We start from the raw sequence: 25,253 nt of genomic DNA on the forward strand, positions 1-25,253 counted from the left end.
CATGTATGCACGCTAACCTGGTGTTATCAGAGTCGATGGTGTGAAACAGTTTCTCCAGCTCCTCCTCGTTCAACGTCCCGTCAGAGAAGAAAGCCTGGAACTCATCCAGAGACAGCTTCCCATCATCTGCAGGAGAAACAGAAAACAAAATCGCTTTTAAATTGTCTGGAGAAAGAAGATCATACAGATCTAACAGTTGTTATGTTACAGCCTTATTCCAAATTGTGTTGAATTACTCTCTTTCCTCAAAATTCTACACACAAATACCCCGTTATGACAATATGGAGAAAGGTTTTTGAATATTTAGCTAATTATTCAAAACAGAAAACCAAAAAAAAAAATAAAAAAAAATCACATTTACATATTCATTGAAGCTCAAATTTGAACAGTTTCCACTGATCATCATTGAGATGTTTCTACGGCTTTAATGGAGTCCATTTGTTGTAAAGTCAGTTGATCAGACTTAATTTGGAAATGCACACAACTGTCTAGTTTGCCAAACGGTACCTGAACGACTCTCAGACCAGGAGAAATAAGATTCTCTGCTCTTGGTAGTTGAAATAACTACAAAAACCTTCGTTCTCAGTATTTGCTTGTGACATTTGAGGAAAGAAATTAATTAAAAAATTTTGAATAAGGCTTTAATTACTTTCCAGATGCACTGTACAGTAAAACTTTACCATATTTTCTTGTAGCTTCAGTTTTCTTTAAAGCTTCCCACCGTAGTCAAAAATAGATTTGTGTTTTTTTTTCTTATTGGAGGATAAATAATTAAAAATGTGAAATGGCTGCTGCTTCAGCCTCTGAAAGTGTTGCCCCTTTTATTAAGTCCCAGGGTTTATCTCTTTTCTGATCAGCAGGAGAAGTTTTCTCTAGCTGAACATATAAACCAAAATCAATACACTTTTCCATTGACCTATAGACAGTCAGATATTGATCTGTTGCCTGCTGTATTAGTTTCACACTGTTTCCAAATTGTAACGAACATTGAAAACTTCCATGTTCTCATATGCATTTTCAAATTTATACTCCTAAAATTTTAAATGTGTTTTAATTTAATTTAATTTTATTAGTTGTAATTTTATTAGCTCAGACTGCAGTCAGTCTGAGCTGCAGTGGGATTGCACCATCATCTCCTCCAATCTGCCTCTGACTGATCGGGAAACATTACTTAATGTCTGATCCCCTCATGCAACATCAGCTGAGAACAAGTTGCATTATTTCATTAACTTGCCATCTGCTGCTCTGAACTTTCGTAGCTGACTGATTAGCTTAATCTTTCTAAAAAGATTATTCTTTTTAAGAAGAATCCTCGACCCTTCACCAGTTTTACAATGCCTCAAAAGCAATACAGCATACATTATAGTTTAACCCATTTACATTTTATGGCTGGTAAAGTAGTTTCTGACCTTGCCTGTTAGTTAGAAAAGAAAAGAAAAAACAGTAAAGCAGAAAACAAAGATGCAGCAGGAGGGATTTGAAAGTAGTTAATATTGAAAAGAGATTCACAGCAGGCCTGTGTGCAACAGTGCTGAATATTGTGTAGCTAAATGCTGTAAATTTTATATTTAAACTACTAATGCTTTCCCAAAATCGCAAAGTCTAAATTGATTTTTGTGATAACAAATTAGATTAAAAATAAATAAATAAATAAATAAATGATGACTATATTTGGCAATAATTGATGTTTCCATTCTTTTTACTGTTCCATTTCATATTTTGATAGTTTTTTTAAAGCATCTTTTTGTTTAACTTTCTATTTGTTTTTCATTGATAGGAATTTATTTCTACTTTATATAACTCTACGGATATATTGTTTTTGTACTCTTCAATTACGTTCAACTTTTTTTAAAAATTCAGAAAAAATATATGCATCTTCCATTTTCTGATTTTAAAGTAATATAATTGTCATGTTGAGGGTGAAGATGGAGCAGGACCCAAACGCAGAGCAGAATGAAGCAGCAGGTAGGAGGCGAAGATTTAATGAAAAAAAAAAATTCAATAATAACTTACAAACCGGAAGATCACAGGGAGCAATAGGGTAGAAAATGAGACTCCAGCAAGGAGCGAGAGCAGGAGGTGTATAAATGCTAATAGAGTGAATGATGCAACAACAGACTGGGGCTGATTAACTAACGAGTTGCAGGTGTGAAGGCAGAGCAGACGCCATACTGAGGAAATGAGAGAGATGTGGAAGCATAGAAAGAGGAGGAGACACAAACCTATAAACTCTGAAATAAATTCTAAATGACACTAAATAATAAACATAAACTAAAATAACCAGACTCAACAGAAACAAGGCTGAGGAAAAGAAACTAAGGAACACAGAAATACAAATTAACAAAAAATTCAAAACAATTCAGAATCCTGACTAATTGAAAATTGAAGACATAAATTAAAGATATAATCTAGTCAGTCCCAGTCCATTAAGTATTTGATAACTTCCTTAACCTGCATCTTTGCTTTTTGAATTTAGTTTTTACGTTTTGGCAGCTATGCAGCATGTCATTATCTACATGTGTCAGCTATACTGTTGGCCTGTCTGTCTCTCCATCATACAAAGCTTGATATCAAATATTAATTTACTCTGCCATCAGAGTGAGTCCATGGTTAAGTGTGGTTACTGGGTGCGGCTCTGGGGCCACTGCAGAGCACAGAAAAACCACGAGGCCAAGGGAACTGCAGCTTTTACAAAGGACGGAGTTCATACGTGCTGCTCTTCAAGTCTGCCTTCTCTATTCCCTCTGCACTTTCTCAGTTGCACTTTTAAAACTTGTTTTCACTGTGATCTTCAGTTTTGGCAAGCAATGCCCCTCCAGTTATCTGTTGTTTACAAAAAGCAGTGTAACCTCATTACTATACGACAATAAACCTAAACCTGATACCATAAATGCAAATACATATGCAATAAAAAAAAGGACAAATATTCACATTTACCTCTGAGCTAATACTAGAGGAAAACTGACTCCAGGTCAGTTTTTACTAAAAATAAACTGATTGTAGTTTAGGGAGGTTCTTTTTGATCCTTCGAGTGCCTACTTTTCTTCTCTATCAAAATCACAACTCTCTTCATCTTTCCTCATTCTATTCTTTCATCTTATTAAAGATACATACAGCAGATTGTATCTCGAAAATGTTGTGGCATGCTTAATAAGACTAAAAAATCTGTTTTCTTTTAGTGTGCTTGGAGTAACCTTTAAATGACAGAAGGCGTGACTTCTGAAATGTCACTTCTTGGTTCCACAGCATCACTCCTACTGTGACTGTTCAACTGATGTCCACCATGTTTTCACATTCTGAGCCATGAAAAAAAAAGAAAAACTGGTGTTTAATGCAGCTATGACCCATTTTTGAGCCCCACTTTCCTCTATCAACACACCATGCTAACCTCATTTTACAAAAGCATAACACACTCCTCAATTACATGTCTAACAAAACCTACATCTTTCCTGATTCCTGACCCATTTTCTTTTTTTTACCATTTTCAAGCTCTTTTTGTCAAAGCAGTTGTACACAAATGTAATGTGCAACTTCTGTGTTCTCTGTTGGGAGTTTCTCTTTTTGTATTCTCCTAATAGGACAGCCAGGCTTCAAAGGGCTACTGCTGAGCAACATCCATGGATAATTTCTGCAGCTTCCTCTCCTCCATGTCCTGGTGCTGCAGCCAGCATTCACCAAGCAAACCCCTCCATAAATAATGTACAACTCAGATAAGCACTCTGCTCTGAAATCACGCAAGTCACCATCATCAGAGGAGGTGATGCAACAGCATCCTGCCTCCAGCGAATGAGACTCCGCAGACTGGCATCGTTTGCTGAAACGATCTTTATTTTATTGTCCAAAAAGGTCCATCAAGGGAAATGGTTTTAATGCAAGGGAAAAGACACACTCACACAAATGTACCATAAAGCAGCAGGGAGGAGACGAGATGCAATGCAGGCGAAGCTGCAGTTACTGAAGGTCTGTGATTTGAATCTGCTGCTTACTTACTTCTCAGCTGCAAAATTACCGCATGTTTTGATGCTATAATCAATTGTTACCATAAAGATTTCTGTCAAATGTGCTTTATACACAAAGGCAAGTGCAGAGATTTACCAGAGCAACTTATTTCTGGTAGCATGAGAGTTTAAGGTGATGCCTGCCATTGTTAAGACAAAGACTAACTTGGAAAAAACAAACAACAACAAAAAACCCCGGCAAGATTCCTTGATGCAGTGGCCTGGCCTTGACAGAAAGTCACTAGTCATGTAAAGAAGGGAAGGGTCTTTTCCCTATTTTGGTAAAAAAAAAATTGCAAATCAAAATATACCCTAAAGCTTTGCTCTCCAAAGTAATACTAGTATGATGCACCTGCTTTAATATCTGCCTGTTTGGATTTGCTTTCACAAGTATTAAATAGTTTTGGGTTCATAAGGATTTACAGCAACACTGAAAAATGAGTCATTAATGGATGTAAAAACAAAACGGTCATGCTTAGTGGAGTAATGGCTGATAAATGGTGCCTGATATTCAAGCATCGTCAAATTAGCGATAAGCATTTTGTTTTATTGTCCATATTAATAGTGGGAGTTCCAAACGATTTTTCTCTGCATTATGTAGAAGCTAAATTGTTTGGAAAAGTCTAATGAAAGAAACCAACATGTAATTTATTTTATATCATTGCAATGTAGCTATGATATATCAATATAAATATTTATAAACAAGTGTTCATGTTAAAGTTCTTTAATTGGAATGGCTTGAAAAAAATGAAGGATAATCTTTCCAATGCAGATTTGAGAAACACTGTGGAGTCGAGATGTGATATAGTGACCAACAAAAATCGAAGACGACTAAATATTTAAATTCAATCTGAGGCGTTCCAACAAAACATTAATTTTAATTAGTTTGCAACCAGGTTCATTGCAACATTTTTTGTTTGCTTTTATTTTAATGTACCTCCTGAGAGATAATTTGCTTTGAGTTATAAATTAAAGGTCAGACAGTTTAGAAAAATAAAAATATCACAAAATTCTGGCATTTCAATATGTTTGTACACTTCTGAAAACTAGTTGGGTATCAAACTGTGATTGACATGTAATGTTCTTCTGTTTTTGTCTCATTTACCTGGAAAGGACACGTTCACTTCTGCATACGACAGGAGTAATTAATTAGAAATGTGTTTTGACAAAAACGGTATTGAGATGCTAACATGCAGGTTAGCATATGCTCTGAGAAAATCTCAAAATAAACAAAGCACTCAAAGAAAAATGCTTGTAAATAACATGAAAAATTGTTAGACTTGCTCATTTTACTTGCATACACCCAACTCAAATCAAACATTGTAATTTGTTCATTCATTGAATCACATTTTGCAAATTGAGACCCTTAGTCTTTTTTTCATTTTACCATTAGGTACATAAACACACCACTTGTTTCATCAGGGGTCTTCAGTCTGAAAATGCCCCAAAATTAATCCCACCTAAAAACTTCTTTGTTAAGCCAATCACAGAAAAAGGCAGATCTGCATAACCTCACATCTGTGGAGGAGCAAATTGCAGGCGGTGGAAATGCCAGGAATGCACCTCATCATTACAAGGCTGCCTAATGGCACCGTATCCATCCAGAAGAGGTTCAGGTTTGATTCATCTCTGTAAACATGAGATTATACGCTCTGCAAGAGTAGCTGATTTCATTCTTAATGCAGATTGTACCCTTTTCGGAGGTCAGGAGGTGTTATCCATTCTCCTGAGGGCAAATTGTTCGAAAGAAAGAGAAAGTAAACTCGCTTGCCAAGGCTTTTCACCCACAGTGAAATGCTTTTCTTAATCCCAAGGTGCTGTAAAACGATAACCTATTCTTTGGATACACTGACTCTTCACAAGAATGATGTAATTGCTATAAAAACTGTTCTGTTGCAAAAATCTAATTTTGGTTTAGGGCTTGTAAGTTTTAAAAGGACAGCTGTACTGTACTTCTTTGTAGTTACTTGCTTCGCTTTGTCTTTTACATCATTATGTACATCATTCAACTGATCATTGAGTTGCCATGATCAGTTGTCATGGCAACTCAAGGGGGGAAACTGACCCTGCTTCCAGCCTCAGAAAACAACCACCGCTTTCTCCATCTGTCATCAACTAACACATTTGTTGTACTTCTGCTTGTTTCTGAATATCTCTTTCCTTCCACTTGTCTGCCTAAAAATAATTATTTCCTGGAGGGATATGGGAGGGAAACGTTGGAACAGTTAGGCTTCTTTTTACATTAGATGGATTAAAAAAACACTAAAACTGCACTCAGATATAGTTAATCTGGTCCTTGTTGACAAATGAGTTCATCTGAAGCTCACATTGAATCCCACCAACTCCCATGATAGTCTATTCACAGAAACAGCAGCACAAATGAGGAGAATGGAGAATATAATTCATTAGAGGAAAAGAACGGTTGCCATATTTAGAAGTGGCACTGCAGAAAAAAGTGAGTGAAGTAAATTTATGTTGTTTAAGTCATGACACCTGCACAGAAAGCTTTCATGGTTTAGTGTATCAAAATTAAACATTTATGAATAGTGGCTGAATAGTGGTTGAGACTTTTCTGTGAGTATATAAAACTGGATAAGTATGTATGGTACCAGTTTTGAGCTTGATCTGATCTTGATTAGTAAATAAGAATAATTCAAATCAACATAAATGCAGAACTTTAAGTGAATTAATAAAATATTCATAAAATAGATATGATTAAAGAGGACAGAATACAAAGCTACTTTCAATTATTTTTTAGAATTTAATATTTAAATGTATTTAAATATTAATCCCCTGCCACACACAGAAATAGACTTTGTTTTAGCATTCATCTTTGCACAATAGCTCAAGCTGAGAAATACTGGAAGGAGAGCATTGGTGGTCATTAATTTCCATGTCCTACCAGGTCTTCTGAACTGGATTGCTTTGATCAAACCAGCCCTGTTTGCTGGGTTATTTGGTGTTCAGTATTCCTCTGAAGCAACTTTAATGCCTTCAAATAATAACTCTATTTATATTGAAAATAAATCACACACACAACTTAACTATTTACAATGTGGTGACTTAAAGGTTATCGGTTGTACTTGATTTTCTTTAGGGGCATCAGAGTAAAGCTAGATGATTACATACATCACACTTGCTGTGTGCCTTGTTCCTTAGACTTCCTAATTATGTACTGCTTTGTGTTGATCTGGAACAAAAAATCTTAGTAGAAAAACATTATTTTTATTTCAAACATGACAAAATGAGAAAGGTTTGTCCAAGGCACTGTAAATCCAATTTTATTAAATTCTGTCAAGAACTTTCTTAGTTTTTTTTTTTTTTTTAAAAAACAAATTCTTATATTGTTCTGCTTAAGTATTGCAGAGGACAAACAAAAAGTTTATGGCGATGTGTGAATATATCATTCCCATCCATCTGTTCCTTCTGACAGACGAGGAAGTATGGCGCTGTCAGTTCCTGTTCATCCTCAACATCCATCAAAACCACACACCTGAAATACTGGGAGTTGGTATTTCACACAGGCTTTAATAAACCTACACATTACAACCAGTTAGTATCTTCTGATGCTCCACTCAGGCATCCACATCAACATTAATGCAAATGAATTCATCCTTACATGAACACCTGAGCAGACTGTGCTTGACTGGATCCACAACTTTCATAAGGACAGACATCCAATTAAACATTTAAACACAAGACAAGCCATTCAGGCTCATTTTAGATGGGGGTTTGGGGGAACCTCTGGCTCCAGGTAATGTGACAACAGAAGCATAAAGCCTCAACACTCTGGGTCATTTAACTGGGCCATCGACTCTCTAAAGAGAACCGCCAACAGAGACTGAAGTGCAGACAGCTGCATATTCTGCATGAAGAAACCCTAACGTTTAATAAATATAACACGTTTAAAAAGAACATTTCTGAAAACATCGTTAATCAATAGAATTTTAAATCACCCCTAAAAACACAAGAACAATTTTCTACTTTGTTTTTGGAGGTCAAAAGCTGGAATGGTTCTGGACGCCACATAGCTCAGTGGTAAAGCGTGTGGCCCACATACAGGCTACAGTCCTGCACTCAGTTGTCACTAGTTTGATTCCCCGGTCTGGACATTTGCTGCCTGTGCTTCTGCCTTTCCTCTTGTCCACCTAGAGTTGAATAAAGGCTTCTAGTGTCATCTACAGCTTGAATAAAATAAGCTTGAATGACCAACCCTGTGCCATTGTCTGGCTGAAAAGTATTCTTGTGGGTGTGCAAACTGTTTATAACAAGTTAAATTTTTTTTAAGGATTTAGGAATGGAAATCTTCACAAGTTTCTAAGAAAAACAAACTGGAAAGGCAGCAAGATCCCTGGGACATGGTCCGAGCACAAAACACAATGAACAAACTCAGTACCGTTGAACAGAATATAATGCTGAAAAAAATCTTTCAGTTATAACAAATGTTAAAGTCTGCCACATGCTAGCAGTGCTAGCTAAGATCACAAACTAACACTACAAGCTAATGCTGTAATATTGATGTTTGAGCAATTTAAAAGGGTGAGTAAAGGACAACATAAGTAAACACTATGTGTTCAAATATTGCCTTTATGTAGTGATTAATAGTTTTCATTCTTACCTAGAAAAAACCCTGTAACTTCAAAAATCATGATCTCCTGACCTGTGGATTCTAGTTTTGGCCGATACAGATTTTTTTCTGAAATGTTGCAAGAACATAAACATAGCAAGAACGTGGCTGAGTTGGTAACAGTGGGTTGACTATTGTTAATTACAAATGTGTAAATATAACGAGCTGGTCTATCAGAGCACAGCTGCTGATTTTTAGACCTTAGCTGATGTAGATAAGACCAATCTGATTGACCAATCATCAATCTCCTAAAATTAGGGACCGATTTATCGTTGCACTTACAAAAAGTGTTACACAAGTATTAAAAATGGCCTTGAGTATTTTTCTTAGAGCCAATACTGAGTTTAAAATTTTTGTTTCATGACAACTCTAGTAGGAGGGCTGCATCACTCAGCAATCATCATCGGCACCCAGGAAGCCCCGGTGGGCCGACAGACACAAGACACCACGCTAGAGCAGCTATATGCCCCACACAGAGGTAAGTCATCACTGAAGCACAGGTCAAGCCTATAACACGGTTTCTGTGATGGTCATACAAATCCCCGACAGCGAAACTGCCCAGCACCAACCAGGAGAAACCTCTGCAGAGCTCCCAACATGCTGGGCAGGCAGGAGCTCAGTGTGGTACCTGGAAGAAACAAGTGAGGGAGGGCACATTACCAACCCACCTGGTTAGCTAGCCCTCTGGAGGTCAAGAAGGAGGGATTCCCATAAGAGCCCAGTTTAGATTTGCAGCCAACAGTCGACTTGACACACCCCCAGAACCCATAGGCAGCCAGACAGGAACCCAGCGCCCTGGGACATGGTCCGAGCACCTACACAAACAACAGCACACCACAGGGGCCGGCCCCCCGCCAACATCTTCCTCCTGGAACTGAGTAAATAAGCCATGGCATGTAAATTGTGACTTTTTCGAGGCACTAGATATTCCAAGACCTAATTGGTTGCACACTAGAACGGCTTCTATGAAGAACATTTTATAAATCCTACATGAAACTTATGCTAAGATCATTTCTATGTCTCAATCTACACCGGTTTTTGACAAATGAGGCCTATTGTGTCTTAAATTGTTTTATTTATAGCATCACTGCTCTGTTTCTTAATAATAAAAAAAGCAAAAGGATGTGCGCAATAATTTGTCTTAATGAGAAGGATACGATTCTGTCTGCATGTCAATGCTGACAGATGGATCCCTGTTGGGAGCAAGTCGCTCTGTGTCTGTCTGCATGAAGAGATGAGCCACAGTAAATGTTCATCAGCCACCCTTATCTATTTTCTGTCTCAGTGGAGAGTGGAATGATGTGTAATTATCATCAATCTGCACCCTGAACATAATAATGTTATTATTAGAGGAGTGTGGCTGCTCACAGTACAATACAAGTGAAGATGATGTGTATCTGTAAAGTTCAGGAGTGACTGTGTGTCTCTATCCTAATGATGAGTAATCCTCTCTGATGGCAGATAATGGAGGCACCTGTGAGGACGATCTTTGTAGCAGATCCCAGCATCATCGGCGGCCTCCCTCTGTGTCCTTTGTGGCTGATTTTCCTGTTATAGTTTCTGTTCCTGCAATTTTAGCCAGTGATATACTTATAATGTCCACAACTCATTTTTGCAAGATGATGGTGTTTAGAGGAAGATAATGGAGCATCGGGACATTAAACAATATTCTTTTTCCCATTTTGTGTCAGTTGTCTGTTTTTAATATCAATACACTGAAGCCTCAGCAGATAAGCATTTAGGGTATGATGACCAATTTGTTTAGAATGAGTAATTGAAGTCAATTGTTTTGATACAATCAAATGTTGTTCCTGGGATAACTTTGATTTACTAACTTTCATTATAAGTGAAATGTGAAAGAAGTGAATTGGAACCATGAAACTAAATTTGAATCTGTTTCTGTGACTGGACTTATATACTTCTGTATATAAATGTGATCCGTTTGTCTTTTAAAGTGTCTTGAAAAGACATCAGGCCAAACTACAACAGCATACTTTTCATGTTTAATAGAGGAGGATAGGAATAATCCTACGTTTATTTTCAGTGCAGCTGAAACTTACACAGAGTCATAGCTCTGTTGAGCCATCCATTCCAGCAGCTCTCAGTAGAAATGACTTTAAGGGATTCTACATAAATAAAATTGATTCAACAAGTGTTGGCATCCTCTCGAGTGATAATTTTTATCCTCAGTAAAGAGAGGCAGCACTGAATGCAAGTGTGGAACCTGATCTGTGTTTGGACTGTTTTCATTTAGTTGAGCTCTCTCAACTAAATGAAATATTATCCCAAATATCAGCTACTTCCAAACCTTCAACATGCATGTTAGATCCATTGAAAAACCAAACTGAATTCATTCACAATTAATTAATTGAAGAACTTCAAGGTTTTTCTTAATTGAATTTGAAAAGACACCACCTGTTTTGCTAAAAAGAGAAAAAAAGAATAGTTATCCTAGAGGGCAGGCAACCAGAGAATCAAACCTCATCCAATGTTTGGAGTTTTAAAAAAAAAAGTTTTCTAGTCCTTAAAGTGAGTTTTGGGTTTGCCTAAGGCTCTGCTCCAACAGAAAACCATCAAGGAAGCTTTTCTGGAGGCCTTCTAATCAAATTCCAAATAATCTCACTACATTTCCTTCTCTAAAATGACAAACCTCTTTCCCTCTTCTCTAAGGTAAAGCCCAGACCATCCAATTCTCATTTCAGCCTCTTTTATCCTGAACCTGGTACTTTCAGTCAGCTCTCATAACTACAGCTGAGGCTTAGGATGCAGATGCATCAGTAAATTCAGAGCTTAGCGTTTCACAGTATGTCCTCACTACCAAATACCAGCGTAAAGCCCTTACAGCTCCAGGCAAGACCCGATCAATCTTTCCGTCTCCTGCTCCATCCAATGTACTCAAATTAGAAGAAACCTGTTTAGCTTGGTAAATGCAATTATCCAGTTCTGTTGTCTCTTGAGTATGAATGAAAGCCAATAAACCAGATTATGAATTACAAGGTTATGTTTTCTGTACAATGAGTTGCTTTCAAGATGGAGCCTGAATAAAGCCTTGATTTCAACTTTTCACTTCCTTGGATTCTGGTTTAGATAAAATGGGCTTTGTTTAGACTAAATAAACCATCTCAAAACAATAAGCTCTCCTCTCAAAATGGGGACACTGTGAACATTAAGACACAAGACAAAGTTAGTCTTAGACTTCTTTGGCTTTTAACAAGTTATTATATGAACTTCCCAAATAATTAAATACGTAACCTAAACAGAAGGTCTTTTAAGTAAATTAAGATTCAGATAATAGAAGGTATGTTTGACCTTAACAACTAGATTTCAATATTAACTCTCTAAATCAGACCAGAGTTATTGTTTTCCATTCAGTCTTTGGCAGATTATTAACTGAGAAATTAATCTTTATTCTAAAACTACTTGACCAGTTGCTTTTCCATATACCCTAACGTCCTTTGACATTCAGGTACACATAACTATAACAACATATTTGTTTAAAATATGAAAACTATTTTTCTTGACAGCACAAAACAATAGGAAAGCACTGTCCTTATCAAATGTCATAAAAAAAACATTATCTGAAGTCTGATGGTGAGTTTAGCAGTACATAAAAAAGGAATGATTCTAGTTCTTTGTGCATACACCTCCGAGTCATGTTTTTATGCACACGTGAAAACATTTTAAATATTGCCTCGAGTTACGGCTGTGATGTTTGCATGCAATTGCTTTATGTTACACTGGCCCTTATAAAACAGAACTCATTTATCATACAAAGCCTGCATAGATCTCACTGAAATAAAGAATATTAAACCATAAATCAAAACTGCTGCTCTAAAGCTTTTAGGGTATTGCTGTTATGTAAATGTATACTTTTTAAGACCCTCTAAAGGTTTTGCAACCCTTGAACTGCTGCAGGTTTTCAAAAAGACTTAAACACCTCCCTGATTTGCAAAGATTTTCTTAAAGTTTAAAAATGGACTAGCTCCAACTTTACACTTCTGTTTGGGTTATTATTGATAAATTCATAAATATGTGAAATGTCCGCATGCTGCCTAAGGTGGATTGGTTCACCTGGCTGAGAGTGTACCGTCCACACAGGAAGTCATGTTTTTCTCAAGCTGGTTTTACATCAGCCCCGAACGATGTTAAACATTACGAGCTGTGTAAGGAATTTAGATTCCTCTATGGAAACACACAACCAATGGCCTGAAAAAAAAGAAGTTTGGGCTTCGGAAGAAAAGGTTTTGCAGGTCAAGTAGAGGAAAAGGGCAGATGGCCAGGATGACCACCAGAGAACATTTTCTAAAGCAGGCTTGGTAACAAAGTAATTATTTCAGGATGATAATGCATCGGTCCTCAGTGCAGATGATATTCAAACTTTTTCTCAGGGAAAAAGATCAGCTCAATAACATGGCCAGCAAATAGTTAAGGTCTCAGTACAATTCTACACTGGTCTGTCAGTGGCTAAATGAGAATGCTGCAACTCGCTTTAACAATAATTTTGCTTTATTCATTTTATCTGTCAATTTAAAGAATTTAACAGGTTTGAACAGTGGGAGTTTGTAAAGCCATGTATGATGGATTTTGATTCATAACATGTTTTATTTCCCCCCACAAAGGTGCACTTTACAAATCCAGACACATTTTAATAAGGCATAACTTTAGCTTTTAACAATTTTTAACTTCTACAAAATGTACTGAAGCAGTATTTTTCACAGAATCTCATATAACTGCGACTGACTGCAAACAAAGATACAACAGAAACAAAAATCATCCATTCATGTTGGGGAAGCAACTTCTGTCGGTCAACAGGGTTTTGGAAAAACACTTTTGTCAGTGGTAAAGTAGGAGTGTCTGTTTATTGGCAACAGATGCTGTACTAGATGCCATCTGCCGGGTGGACATCAAATGTAACTCGACAGGAAAAATCAGTGAAGTGTGTCAGAAATACAGAAGCAGCTGAGATGTGGAAACAGAGGTGAAGCTGCACGTGTGAAGGGGAACAATGAGGGAAAATACTATTTAAATATGAGGCAATTGGCTCTGTTGGATGCACAGGAGATCATCTTATATCACTCAGAAGATCCTCTGTTTTGACAAGAAACACTTCATCAGGCACTCAGTTTTGTTCTGACATACAATGCCTTGCAAAACAAAAAAACAAAAACAACAATGAATCCCCATGAACATTTTCATCTTTGTTCAAATGACACCAAGAATTAGAATTTTATGTAACAAACACACAAAGAGTAATGCATATTTGTGAAGTGAAAAAATAATGGACTGTTTCCAATTCTCTTTATAGAAAAAAATCTGTATTGCATCTGTATCCAATTCCATCTACACAGCTACCTCTAAATAAAATCCAGTGGAACTCAGTGAATTAAGAAGTAACCTAAATAGTTATTACACTCCACCTGTGTAAGACATAATCTCACCATTAGCACCGCAGAGATTTCATTAGAGAACAAACAACGTTGTTAATTATCAAGGAACACAGTGGCGAATCAGAGGTAAAGTTGTAGAGAAGTTAAAAGCAGGGTTACGTTAAAAAACAATGTCTCAAGCTTTGAACATCTAATAAATAATCATCAACTGAAAATAGAAACAGGATGACAACAACAGCTAACCTACTATGGTGATTTACCTGAACTAACAGGCAGGCAAGAAGAGAAATATTAAGAGAAGCAGAGAAGAGGCCAATGGTAACTGGATGAGCTGTAAAGGTTCATAGCTCAGGTTGTAAAATGCATCAGCAGAATCACTATTAGTCATGCAATAAGAAGGAAAGACATCAGAAGTCAAATGAAGAATTTGACACAAACCAATCAGGGGACAAAGGAATGTGGCAGTGTGCAATGTGCTTCTGTTGATTAAACGCCTGTTTATGTGGATATAAAATAACACACACATCTTGTTTGTTTTGTCTGGATTTTACGTCATTTGATCATTTGTCGTTTGTCTGTCTCTGTTGCTTTCTCTGCCTGTTTCTGTTTTCAACTCCTGCAAAGCACTTTGTGTTACACTTGCCTGAAGAAAACAAAAGTTCTCTCCCAGTGGAAGAAAAAAAAACCCATCAGCATCAATACAGTCCATGACAAGTAGACTCTGAGTTGAACACACCACTGTCGAAGCAAACTAAGCTACTCTGGCACAAAAGGTGATATCTGTTAGTCTAGAACAAACCGATGAACCAACAGTCCCTTCACTGAGCTCAGCTGGTAGGCGACACCTGAGAGCAAAGTAGAAACTGAGGGAAACAGCTGCACAGGAATGCTTCTGGGGGTTGGGGGGGGACTTTAGGGAGGTTAACTTTGGTGTCATGGCAACAGTAGGTCATAAAACCTCATGGGAGGAGAACAGAGGTATGCTGTAACCAAGGGCAACTGCGATGTTACTGAGGTTGCTGTATTCCTGCTAAGAGAACCAGGTTTGGTGCCTTATTACAGAACATGTCTAGATTCCCCCCCTGACCACTCCGTTGGTAAAATGCAACTAGAAAAACTGACAAAACTTCTGGTTATGAAATGTATGTCTGAATGCATGCTTTACCTTAGCAACAAATTCAGAGAAATCCAACAGTTGAAAGGAAAGTGATCAATAAACAGAGACTAAATAACTAAGAGACCTTTAAAGCAAGTTATTATGCAGATGACGCATTAATTCAGACACACCCAGCAAGGCCACTGTGTTAATTATACGGCACATAAATGTCATGCCTTAAGTGCCCCTGTTGCTTTAAAGCTCACAGCAGAAGACCCCCACTCTTCCAATGAAGCACACAGAGAGCATGAACAGACAAACCAGAGTGCATAGCACAGATTCAGAGTGGCGGCTCCCAGCTACCGCTGCTGCTCATTAAACACAGAAGCAAGTTAAGCATTAGCAGCTACCGACTGGTTCCTTCGCAATATAAAGTAGCTCATAGAGGAGCTCTACTTTATATTTTGTTCAAAATGAGAGCCAACTCTGCCTGTCGTCTTGTGGAGCTGCGATTGCACAAGTGAAAGTCTGCTACCTTCTAAAAGTTTCCAAACCAACATGCTCCCAATGAAAACTACCACCACCAATTATTAAATCATGAATTAACAGATTGACCTCAAATTTTGTAAAGCTGATTTCTATTTCACAGTAAGCAACCAGGATTACTGTTGCTGGACCTGTAGAATCATGGAAACACTTAAATATAACCTGCCAGCAAGTTCACCTCTAAGAGCTATTTAATGTCTTTAAGGTCATTGAAAAGAAACTTCCATAACTGCTCTTTTGACCAATGATTCAATGACCTGAGAGGTGCAGGTGTAGATGCAAGGTATTCCACAGTCTTTATGTGGCCACAGCAAATGCCTCTACTTTTCCACTATGATCTTGGAACATCGAGGAGAAACTGGCTGGTTGAAAGCTGTGTGGATGCTGAGGAAAATCACATAGCTAGGAGGAGTTAGTTCAGTCCTCGAGGGCTGCTTCTGAACCATTTGCAAAAACTTGAAGGATGATTCATTTAGTCATATATAAAGAATGAGAATATTCTACAAGAGCGGTCATACATGCATGACTAACTTTCTCAAGAGCCTTAAATGAGAGTTAAAGCTCTGATTTAGCAATTAGTCATAGTTGGAAAAGGCTTGACTTGATGACAGCACTTCTGTTTATCCAACTGAAGAACTATCCAGATAAACTCCCAACTCACTCACTGCAGAATAGAAAAATATCTGCACTCATTTTTTAATAGTAGTTGATTTGTTACCACATCTATTAGTTATCAAATTGTCAAAATTGCTAGATATTGTCAAGATCCAAGTATGAATGTCATTATTTAGTAGAAAATAAGTTCCTGGTTCACTGTTATCTGCTGTGGTTCCTATGGAGAGTTCAAGAATTGTTTTCCACAACTCTTTTGATTAGGTCCTGATTAAATAAAAATCAATGTGATCAACAATACACTAAATGTGTCCATATTTATAAAGAAATTAATGCAAAGATGTTAAATACCACTAAGGGCAGGAAAACTACCACAACGTATGCTTCTAGCACAGTTTGAGAACTGTGGATTTACAGAAGAACTCAATGAAATTATTATTAGATGGCATTTGACTTTTGAGTGTGATATTCTTTACCATGCAAAGGATGGACCAACGCCCACAAAAGGTACCTAAACGAAGAAACAAACTGGTTGCCCTTATTGTTGATTGAGTGTTAAAATGTCGTCCTACCATTTGGATGCTAACTAAACAGATCTCTGAGCAGTTAAGGGACTGTAAACTATCAGGGTCCATTTTCCGTCTAGAACTAACACTGTCATTCTGTCGAGTCATGATTCAGCCCCACCAGTGGACAGAAAACTTTTATAAGTCCAGCTAGATAAAAATAGAAAAACAACAAAAATCTATTTATGTCTAGGAATCTGTTCGATTCCCCATCTTTTTGTTTCATAAATACAAAACTTCAAAATACTTTTCACTCAGTGCTTCCCTTATCAACTAACCCTCAGGTACACATAAACACCCACATAATAAACGGCAGTCTGCAGAATAATTCGGCGTAATCTCTTCGGGGCACAACGCCGCCCTGATCTCATCACTGCTTGTTTGTTCAGTTTCTCAAGAGGGTTTCAAGAGAGCATGTGCGTGTGAGGGGGCGAGCTGGTTGAAAAGGTCACATCAGCAAATCAATGATTGCCTCTCATATTTCCAGCAATAAAGCAAAGAATCTGATTGGACTGATTAAAGTGCTTTGTTCATGATTGCTTGTTTATACTCAATTTTGGGGGGGCTTTTAGTTTTTTTTCTCTGGCCCAAAATTTGTCCAGCAGCAGTCTGTAGTTCAAGTACTTGAAACATGTTTTATGTAAATGAGAGAAAGTTTAAAAGAAAGTGATAAAAGGCAGTTTTTATAAACAAAAAGAAGTAGATTTTCAGATTCTGACAGTTTAAGTTTGCTTAAAATTAAAGGGTTACTGTAGATGAGCTGTTCTCTACTCTTATTTTTCTGTCATAGTGAGGAACTTAAACAGACTTTTAGGTATAGAAAGCTGAGAGAAGATGAGAGAACCGACAAGTCCAAATGGACTGCATCCCACAGGCAGCTCAGATATATTTCTTCACAAATATCAATACCAACCTTTTCCACCTCACAAGTAAAAAGTTGGCACATTTCAACATCTTGTGTAGCAGGGCTAACAGGCGTCCTTCATAGCTTTTTTAGCAGCTGCCTGCAAACCCAAATAAACGGTTGAAACAAAGCAAGCCAGTATTCACCTTTTTTATTTTTATGGTAGGTCTGATTCCAGCACAGTGAAGGGCAGAAAACACCAGGTGAGGAAAAATGTCTTCAAAGAGCGTCTTAATGTTCGGCCTTTGATCCAAATCCAGAAGACCGGGACAGCAATCCTCTTCTATTTGCCTGCTGTCACGGTCTCTTACACAACCTGTTCAGAAACCTTTTTCCACCCTCAGCATCTCTGCACCACTGTCCTGCACCACATTTAAAACTTTTTTAGATCAAATAAAGTTAAGATGTTGACCTTTTAATCATAATTTATATTTAAGTTAGGTCAGCCTGACTTTTCTCCACATAATGTTCTCATATTCACGAGTTCCTACAAGGTCAATGACAACCTCCATATCTGATACCTATTCTCATCTTTTTTTGATGTTTTAATGACAATTATCACAACGGCCTCGACCTGACAGGCCATTTCTTTAAATAATAAAGAAGTAGCAGAGCTAACATTGTGGAAGTATCTTTGTTTTATCAGCACAAGCAGAAAATTATGGAACAGGCAACACCAGAAATACTAGACGATATTAAATGCAATTAACTCTCTTAATACCGCAGTAGCGCCAGTGCTATGGTAGTTTTCTTTAGAGCAAATTTTTTAGACTTTCCTCCTTGTGACTCTGACAGAGCTTTTTTCTGTTCAGCTCATCTGTCTCCCTTGCCTCTCTGGGACTTGTTAGCGGCATTGTACTGTGATTAAAGACTGCAGGTAATTAGATACACATGACACCAATCTGACTGAAGACCAGCAGAACTGCCAGCAGACAAAGCTAATGTTCCAGTAGGTGAATAGTCACAGTAAAATTATTCAAAATGAAAATGAACTCTCAACACGTTATGCAGATATCTCATTTTGACAATCACTCCAGTCATTTCAACTGACCGTTTCATGGTAATTAAGAGACTTGACTCTTAAGCATGAAAACACATAAGGCTTTTATATTACTGTATTTCCAGGCTATAAGTCATTTTGGAATATCAGTGAAAAAATGTCATGAAGAAGAAAAAAAAACATAGTCACGTTTATTTTGAAATTGTCAAATGAGACAGAGATGGTTGCAATGCATGAAGCGATTACACAAAAAGGCTGCAAAGTAATTTATATTCATCTCCTTGACAACTGCCTGTGCGTAGACTGCATCCCTCACAAACCTCTCCTGGCACCAGGTTTTTAAAGAACCAATATGTGGCATCGTTCCTCCAAATCGGGCCATCTTGCTTTTAGCCAACGATTAGCTTTCCTGGTAGCTGCAGACAGCAAAATCTTTACTCCTTTGTTCATGTCTATCAATATTAACATTTAATGCAACAGTAAAATAAAATTGTCATAAAAAAGAAAAAGAAAAAAAACATATACAAGTTGCACCTGACTATAAGCCACCGGACTAGAAAAACTATGAAAAAAGCGCGACAACTTTGCAGTGGCAAACAGAAAGAATAAAAACTACTTTATGATATATCTCCAAACTGAAAGTCTGCCTTAAAATGAAAGGTGTACAGCAGTGAGGGATTTGCTTATCCTCGTGTCCCAATCAAACTACTCCCAAACAGCCAGAACTCAGAACTCATTCAGCACTTTTCTAGAGCCATTAGTCCAAAATGTAAGGTTTATGAGAAGCAGATGAACTGCCAAACTGAGGGACCAGCTGGCTGATACCAAGTGCATCTGTTAGGGAAGCTCACACACAGCCTTACAAGCTTGTTAATTATTTCCTGGTAGCTACAATCATGGTCCATTTTAAAATGAATGTTTTTGGCATTTTAGAAGAAAACCATTTTTGACAACAATCTAAACAAGAAATATAATTAGTGACAACGTATGTCTACCAAATTTTTAACTACTTCTGGGAAATATCTAGAGCTCTTATCCATCCAGCCTTGTTATGTCGTTGTTCTGTTGAATAAACCAAACACTTGAAACCCATCAGCAGTCTGCTCCCCCTTCACCTTTACAGCACCGGTCACCCTGCCTTTCCTCACTGTTCACTCAAACTTTTGCTTCCCTCCACTTGGTGTATTTACAGTCTTGACTCTTCAAATACTGCAGAGACTTGAGTCTCTTCACCTCTGCGACTATTTTTGTCTGTTTGAAGGTTATTGTGCCTACAGTCACACCCACATTCTGTTGGATGCTGCATCCATTTCGGCTACTTTATAAGTCTTCTGGTTAGAAAATCTTTTATAAAATAACAGTTTTTGATAGCTTCGCTCCAAACTGCAGAAGAATAAAAACTTCCACCATTGCTAAGAAGGTAACTGATGATTGTATATTATGTTTACTGTGATTCAAACTAAATCAAATATATCAACTTTAAGCCTTTTCTGACAAAGAGGGAGACTTGTTGCAGTAAACATGGCCTGTTTCTTAGAAAACAAATTAAGTTTGTTTATTTCATTGTTGTGTTCACCTCATCATCACATGGTTTACTTTAGAGGAAACAATGTAAGTAAAGTCACTCTATAATAATATTTGTTTTTGGACTGAAGCTATAAGATTACTCTAGATTAAGTAAGTGCTCATTTGTTTTTAAATGAATGGATCGTCTTCCAAATGTATATGAAACAAGGAGCAAGTATTTGTATTTCCACACAAATACAGACAAATGCAAATGTCTCCAAAGTCCATTTCACAAACAAGACCAACAAATAAAAGCCAAGTTATCAGCTCAAGAGGTGATTTCTACTGTAGGAAGCTTTTATACAAACAAATTAAAGGTACATCTACAAAACAAAATTGTCTAGAAAGGACAAAAAAAAAATCTAGAGTTAAAAATTTGTGCAAACACTGAGCACCTCCTGCTACTCCCAGTTACGACTTGCCAGGCTGACTTCCCATTTCAATACGGCCTCTCCTCGCATTAACAATAGAAAGATGTGTTGGAATATGTTTATTTTTCAAGACATGCATGTAAGAATGTGTCTAAGTTCATTGTTACATGTAGCTCCTACAAACTGTACAAATTAAAATTGGAGTTTACCTATGAAACTAAAGCTTAAAATTATGTCCCTAAAAGGTACTGAGAACAAAGTCTATGAGCTTTTTCATGTTGAAATTGTCTATGTTAACTCGAATGCTACTTCGGGTGTGACATCAAACCCAACTCAGAGTTCTGATTTCCGAGGTAACTGGAACGCAGCATAACTCAGCACATCACACAAAACCCACAGATTGAAAACCGATGACTAACTGCAGCAGAAAGTTGGTATCGACTTCAACTTTCAAATTACGTTAGCAGAAAACTGAGATTGATGACTGTTCGGGACATAGTTGTCTTCAAATCCTGCCAAAAAAATGCAGTTTGAGCACAGACACTGTCCCATATCTAGAGCAACAGAAACTAATAGGTTAAAAGGGGATTTTGTTAATCCAAAAACATGATTCATATAATTAAAGAAAGATGTTCCACTGAGAATCGCCTTTAACAATTCAATAAGGGTTTTTTCAGACGTGATAGACTGGTAGATTCGGTTCAATTTGGGACCAAAATTGCAAAATTGATGGATTTTCAGCTAGTGCTGTTCTCTTTCATACTGCACTGTGTCAAACGGTCCAAACTGATTGAAAAACCTGTTTGTGATCGCAAACAGAAATTGACACAAAAACTTCAGAAGAAGACGAGTGCAACTTCCTTCTTCACAAAATGTAAACAAAAATTGAGTAGTGTCAGATTTTAGTGATTGTAGGATTTCTCTTTTGTCTCTGGAAAAAGACCACGAGCCATGCATTGCGTTATAATTCGCTTCCTGCTTTTGGAGCGGTCTCCGGTCCGCTTGCATCCATACATCCATTTGAACCGCGAAGTCAGAGTTGACTTCAACCAAACCGAGACCTAGGTTTTTAGGTGGACCAGAGTTCGCTTGTGCATTCACACCTCCCCAAACAAAACCCAGACTTTCTAGATAAACAAATTAGAGTTAGTTCAAAGAAGACTAAACAGGGCTGGTGTGAATGCAGCTTTGGACTGTTTCAACGAGATACAATGAACCGGACCATGAAGAAATTCAAATCAGTGAAGCACAAATCATCCAGAAATGAAAGCCAAAGGAAGATGGTCAGTTTCATTCACGTAACTGTGAGGTTACGCTGAGCGAGAGCAGCTGCATGTTTGCTTTATGGTGTCATGCTGTAATTCTGTGTGGACAAGCAGGGACAAACAAGCCTCCCTCAACTCATCTGGCCTCCTGTCTTTAGGTCCCACACTGAGGTGATAATTAGCAGATGGATGAAATACACAAATGAGAGGAAAGCGGCTTAAAAAATATTAAATGTGCATAAATAATGATATCAGGTTTGCCACTGAACTGGACCAGGTAGGGATGATTCACCTGCACAGGTGTTTTCATTGATTGTCTTGTCAGACTGCTTTCAGCAGACATAGACAACAGGAAGTTGGTTTTATTATTATCATACAGTTTGGAGAAATCATTTTGGAGCACTTTTTTTACACTCTTAATGGATTTCTTTTTCTTTTACAGCAGTTGAACTTTCAGGAGAGGAAATGAACTACATAGAAGCAATAAAAATTATTTTATGGCATTAAATAAGGCTAAAGTTTTCCATCAACAGCTTTTAGACAGACTTAATGTCTAAATGCTGAACTTGAGTAAACATTTATATTTAAAGACAGAAATGTTGATAAAAAGAAAGTTTTAAGAAATATTTTCCCTAAAGATGAAGCAGACACCACAACACATCTGACATTTAATCTGTCATTTCTTGCAATTAAATATTCTGTCATGCCCCTTTCTTAACATTTAGATAAGTATTTTGATGTGCTCATTTGCATTTTAATTTCCAGATTTTCAGAAGAAGTTAACTGAATTGACATTTAGACAGACGCTGAACACATACCAAAACCTCAAGGATGAACTTTATCCATCTTTCATTTTCCCCAAAGTGCAACCCTTTAATATCAAAGTCTTGATGGATAAACAGATTTTAGTGTGTCCTTGAAACATTCAGACATCTAATCAGTCACGATGACTTGTGTATCCCAAGACCGGCTGCAAATGAAATGATAAAATGATACAAAAAACAATCTCGTAAAGAAATAAAACACTGTTACATACTGCAATAAACTAAAATAGGCTAGTACTCCATCTTAAAAAAGCATTAACTCAGATAAAATGTCATTCTAGAGTCGCAAAGTTTTAATTAAGTCATTTACAAAAAGTAAAAAAAAAAAAAAAAATAGAATGTATAACCTAATATGAAGATAATGTCAGCGATTACAGAAAACGTGTTGTTGTTGCAGCTGCTGCCACTTGTTCGTACTGTGAACTACAATGGTGTAAAATGATGCAACTATTTCAAAGTCTGACTGGTTACATAAGAACTCCACCAGCTGCATAAAAATGTGTGCCAGACATACGCTGTATTACAAGTCTGTGGATAAGTCTACAACCAAGCAACATTGACCATTTATAGAACAAAGCATATTTGCTGGTTGTATTTCTGATCGACATGAACACGCACACACACACACACACACACACACACCCACACACGCCTCGGTTTGCAGTTTCAGCAGTCTAGAGATACGCAGAGTGAATGTGAAGCCAGACTTTGACCAAGTGCACCTGAATTTTCACCCCGACATATGATACTGGCTCTTACTCCCTCGCTCATCTTTATCTCTGTTCTGCTCCTCTTCTCTTACTAACCTCACCCCTACAACTCTCTCTTTTTTTTAACAAACTCTCCTCTCCCTGTTAGCGTCTCCCTTCCCTCACACTCTCTCATTAAAACAGTTCCCCGGTCCTCACCCAGGAGAGAAGAGCACAAGGGTAAAAATAGCTCTTCCTCAGCTCATGTTCACTGATTTTTTTTCCCCCCTCCAGCCTGCATACTATGCATCAAATAACAGCTTTTCCCCATAATAACCATCATCGCATCTCACCAAGGCTCTTCTGCTATCTGATGCTACAGCAATCCCTCCCAAACACACACTTGCATCTGCCTTTTTAAAGACATTGTTTTTCACCTGGAACTGAGTTGCTGAAACACCCCAAGAGGCTGTTATCAAAAAGTCTCACACAACCCAACAGCTTGTTTGTGAGAGCTCCTTATGCAAGAGGCCGGCTCCCAGAAAATGTGATCAGCGGGATTGAAAATGTGTCCTGACTAACGTTCTGTATCAGGGAAGTTGGTAATTAGGTGCCGGCATTTAAAATGTTGTCAGTTGGAGATGCAGAAGCACAATCACATCAAACCCCCGGCGAGATGGGAGCGTCATCCACAGCAAGGATGACAAAAGGGGGGGAATAACTTCTGTTTGCTCTACTTCAGCAGCGTGCTTCCACTAAGACAGATGACTACGACCAATTATACCCTCATGGTTGGACACAGATATGTTATTTAGAGATAAATCTTGGGGATCTATGCAGCAAAAGGAAAGAATTCCATCCACACTTGCAAAAACAAACGTGTTTTTAAAGAATAAATGACCATCTGCCTGCAATTAAACGCTTTTTATGGGGTTCAGTGAATAGAGGAACAAGAAAGAGATTGAAAAAAAGGGATAAAAACAGGATTGGCAGGAAAAGAAAAGATACTATCACATGCCAAAGGATATAAACAAGCTGCTTGCTGGCAAAACTGTACAAAAACACCTTCTGAAAACCCTCCAGTGTCCCAGGATGCAAAGATAAATGATAGGACGATGCTGCAGCAGCTCCCCCAGCAGACAGTTTTCACTGACCAAAAATCACATGACAGAACTGAAGCAAAACTCATTTCCCTCTCTCTTTGTTTTGTCAAAAAAAAAAAAGCCAGACATTCTGTCAGTTTTTATAAGTTATTCTTGATTGACAATTTCAGAAGGTCAATAAGGTTTTTCTTTTAAGCTTAGGTGCTTTTTTTTTATCAGTTTGCATCCAGTTTCTTAAACAGTGTATGCAATAAACTGAGGAGAAAATAGTGTAAAAGTATAAAAACCGGTCTTACAGAGAATAGAAAATAATCCACCAATAATCTGAGAGATGCATCAACCTTTACTTGATAAGCAAGTTTTTAGTTAAACTGCAGTAGGCAACTTTTATTTAGAAAATGTTTGTGACATACTTGTTAAAACTATCATTATGTCCTGTCAGTATAATTTGAAACAATCTGTGAAAAAATGTGATCTTCTCTGTGGACTGTCAATCATGCTCATGTAAGTGCATCCACACCCTAACCGTTGCTCTCCGCTGCAGTTCAGTTACTGATTGAGCATGCTAGAAAGCATGGCCAATAATGAAAGCAAGTAAACCGATTTCCTTGTCAGATGCCAGTGCTGGTACACATGGATTTAATTCTGAAACCTATATGTCAAGTTCTCTCACTCATGTCGCAGTACGAGCAACGGTCA

General features: G+C 37.5%; 1 protein-coding gene across 2 annotated transcripts in view; it reads right to left on the reverse strand.

The window, feature by feature from the left end:
* The window catches only part of necab2 (N-terminal EF-hand calcium binding protein 2), a 103,652-nt gene that overhangs the window by 71,992 nt on the left and 6,407 nt on the right, over positions 1 to 25,253 (reverse strand). For both annotated transcript variants that reach the window (XM_028027883.1, XM_028027877.1), the window contains exon 3: positions 18 to 126. In XM_028027883.1, coding sequence (XP_027883684.1) covers positions 18 to 126 — 109 coding nt within the window. The remainder of the gene's footprint in view (positions 1 to 17; positions 127 to 25,253) is intronic.

This window comes from Xiphophorus couchianus, chromosome 2 (assembly GCF_001444195.1).
Source record: "Xiphophorus couchianus chromosome 2, X_couchianus-1.0, whole genome shotgun sequence".
Classification (NCBI taxonomy): Eukaryota; Metazoa; Chordata; class Actinopteri; order Cyprinodontiformes; family Poeciliidae; genus Xiphophorus; species Xiphophorus couchianus.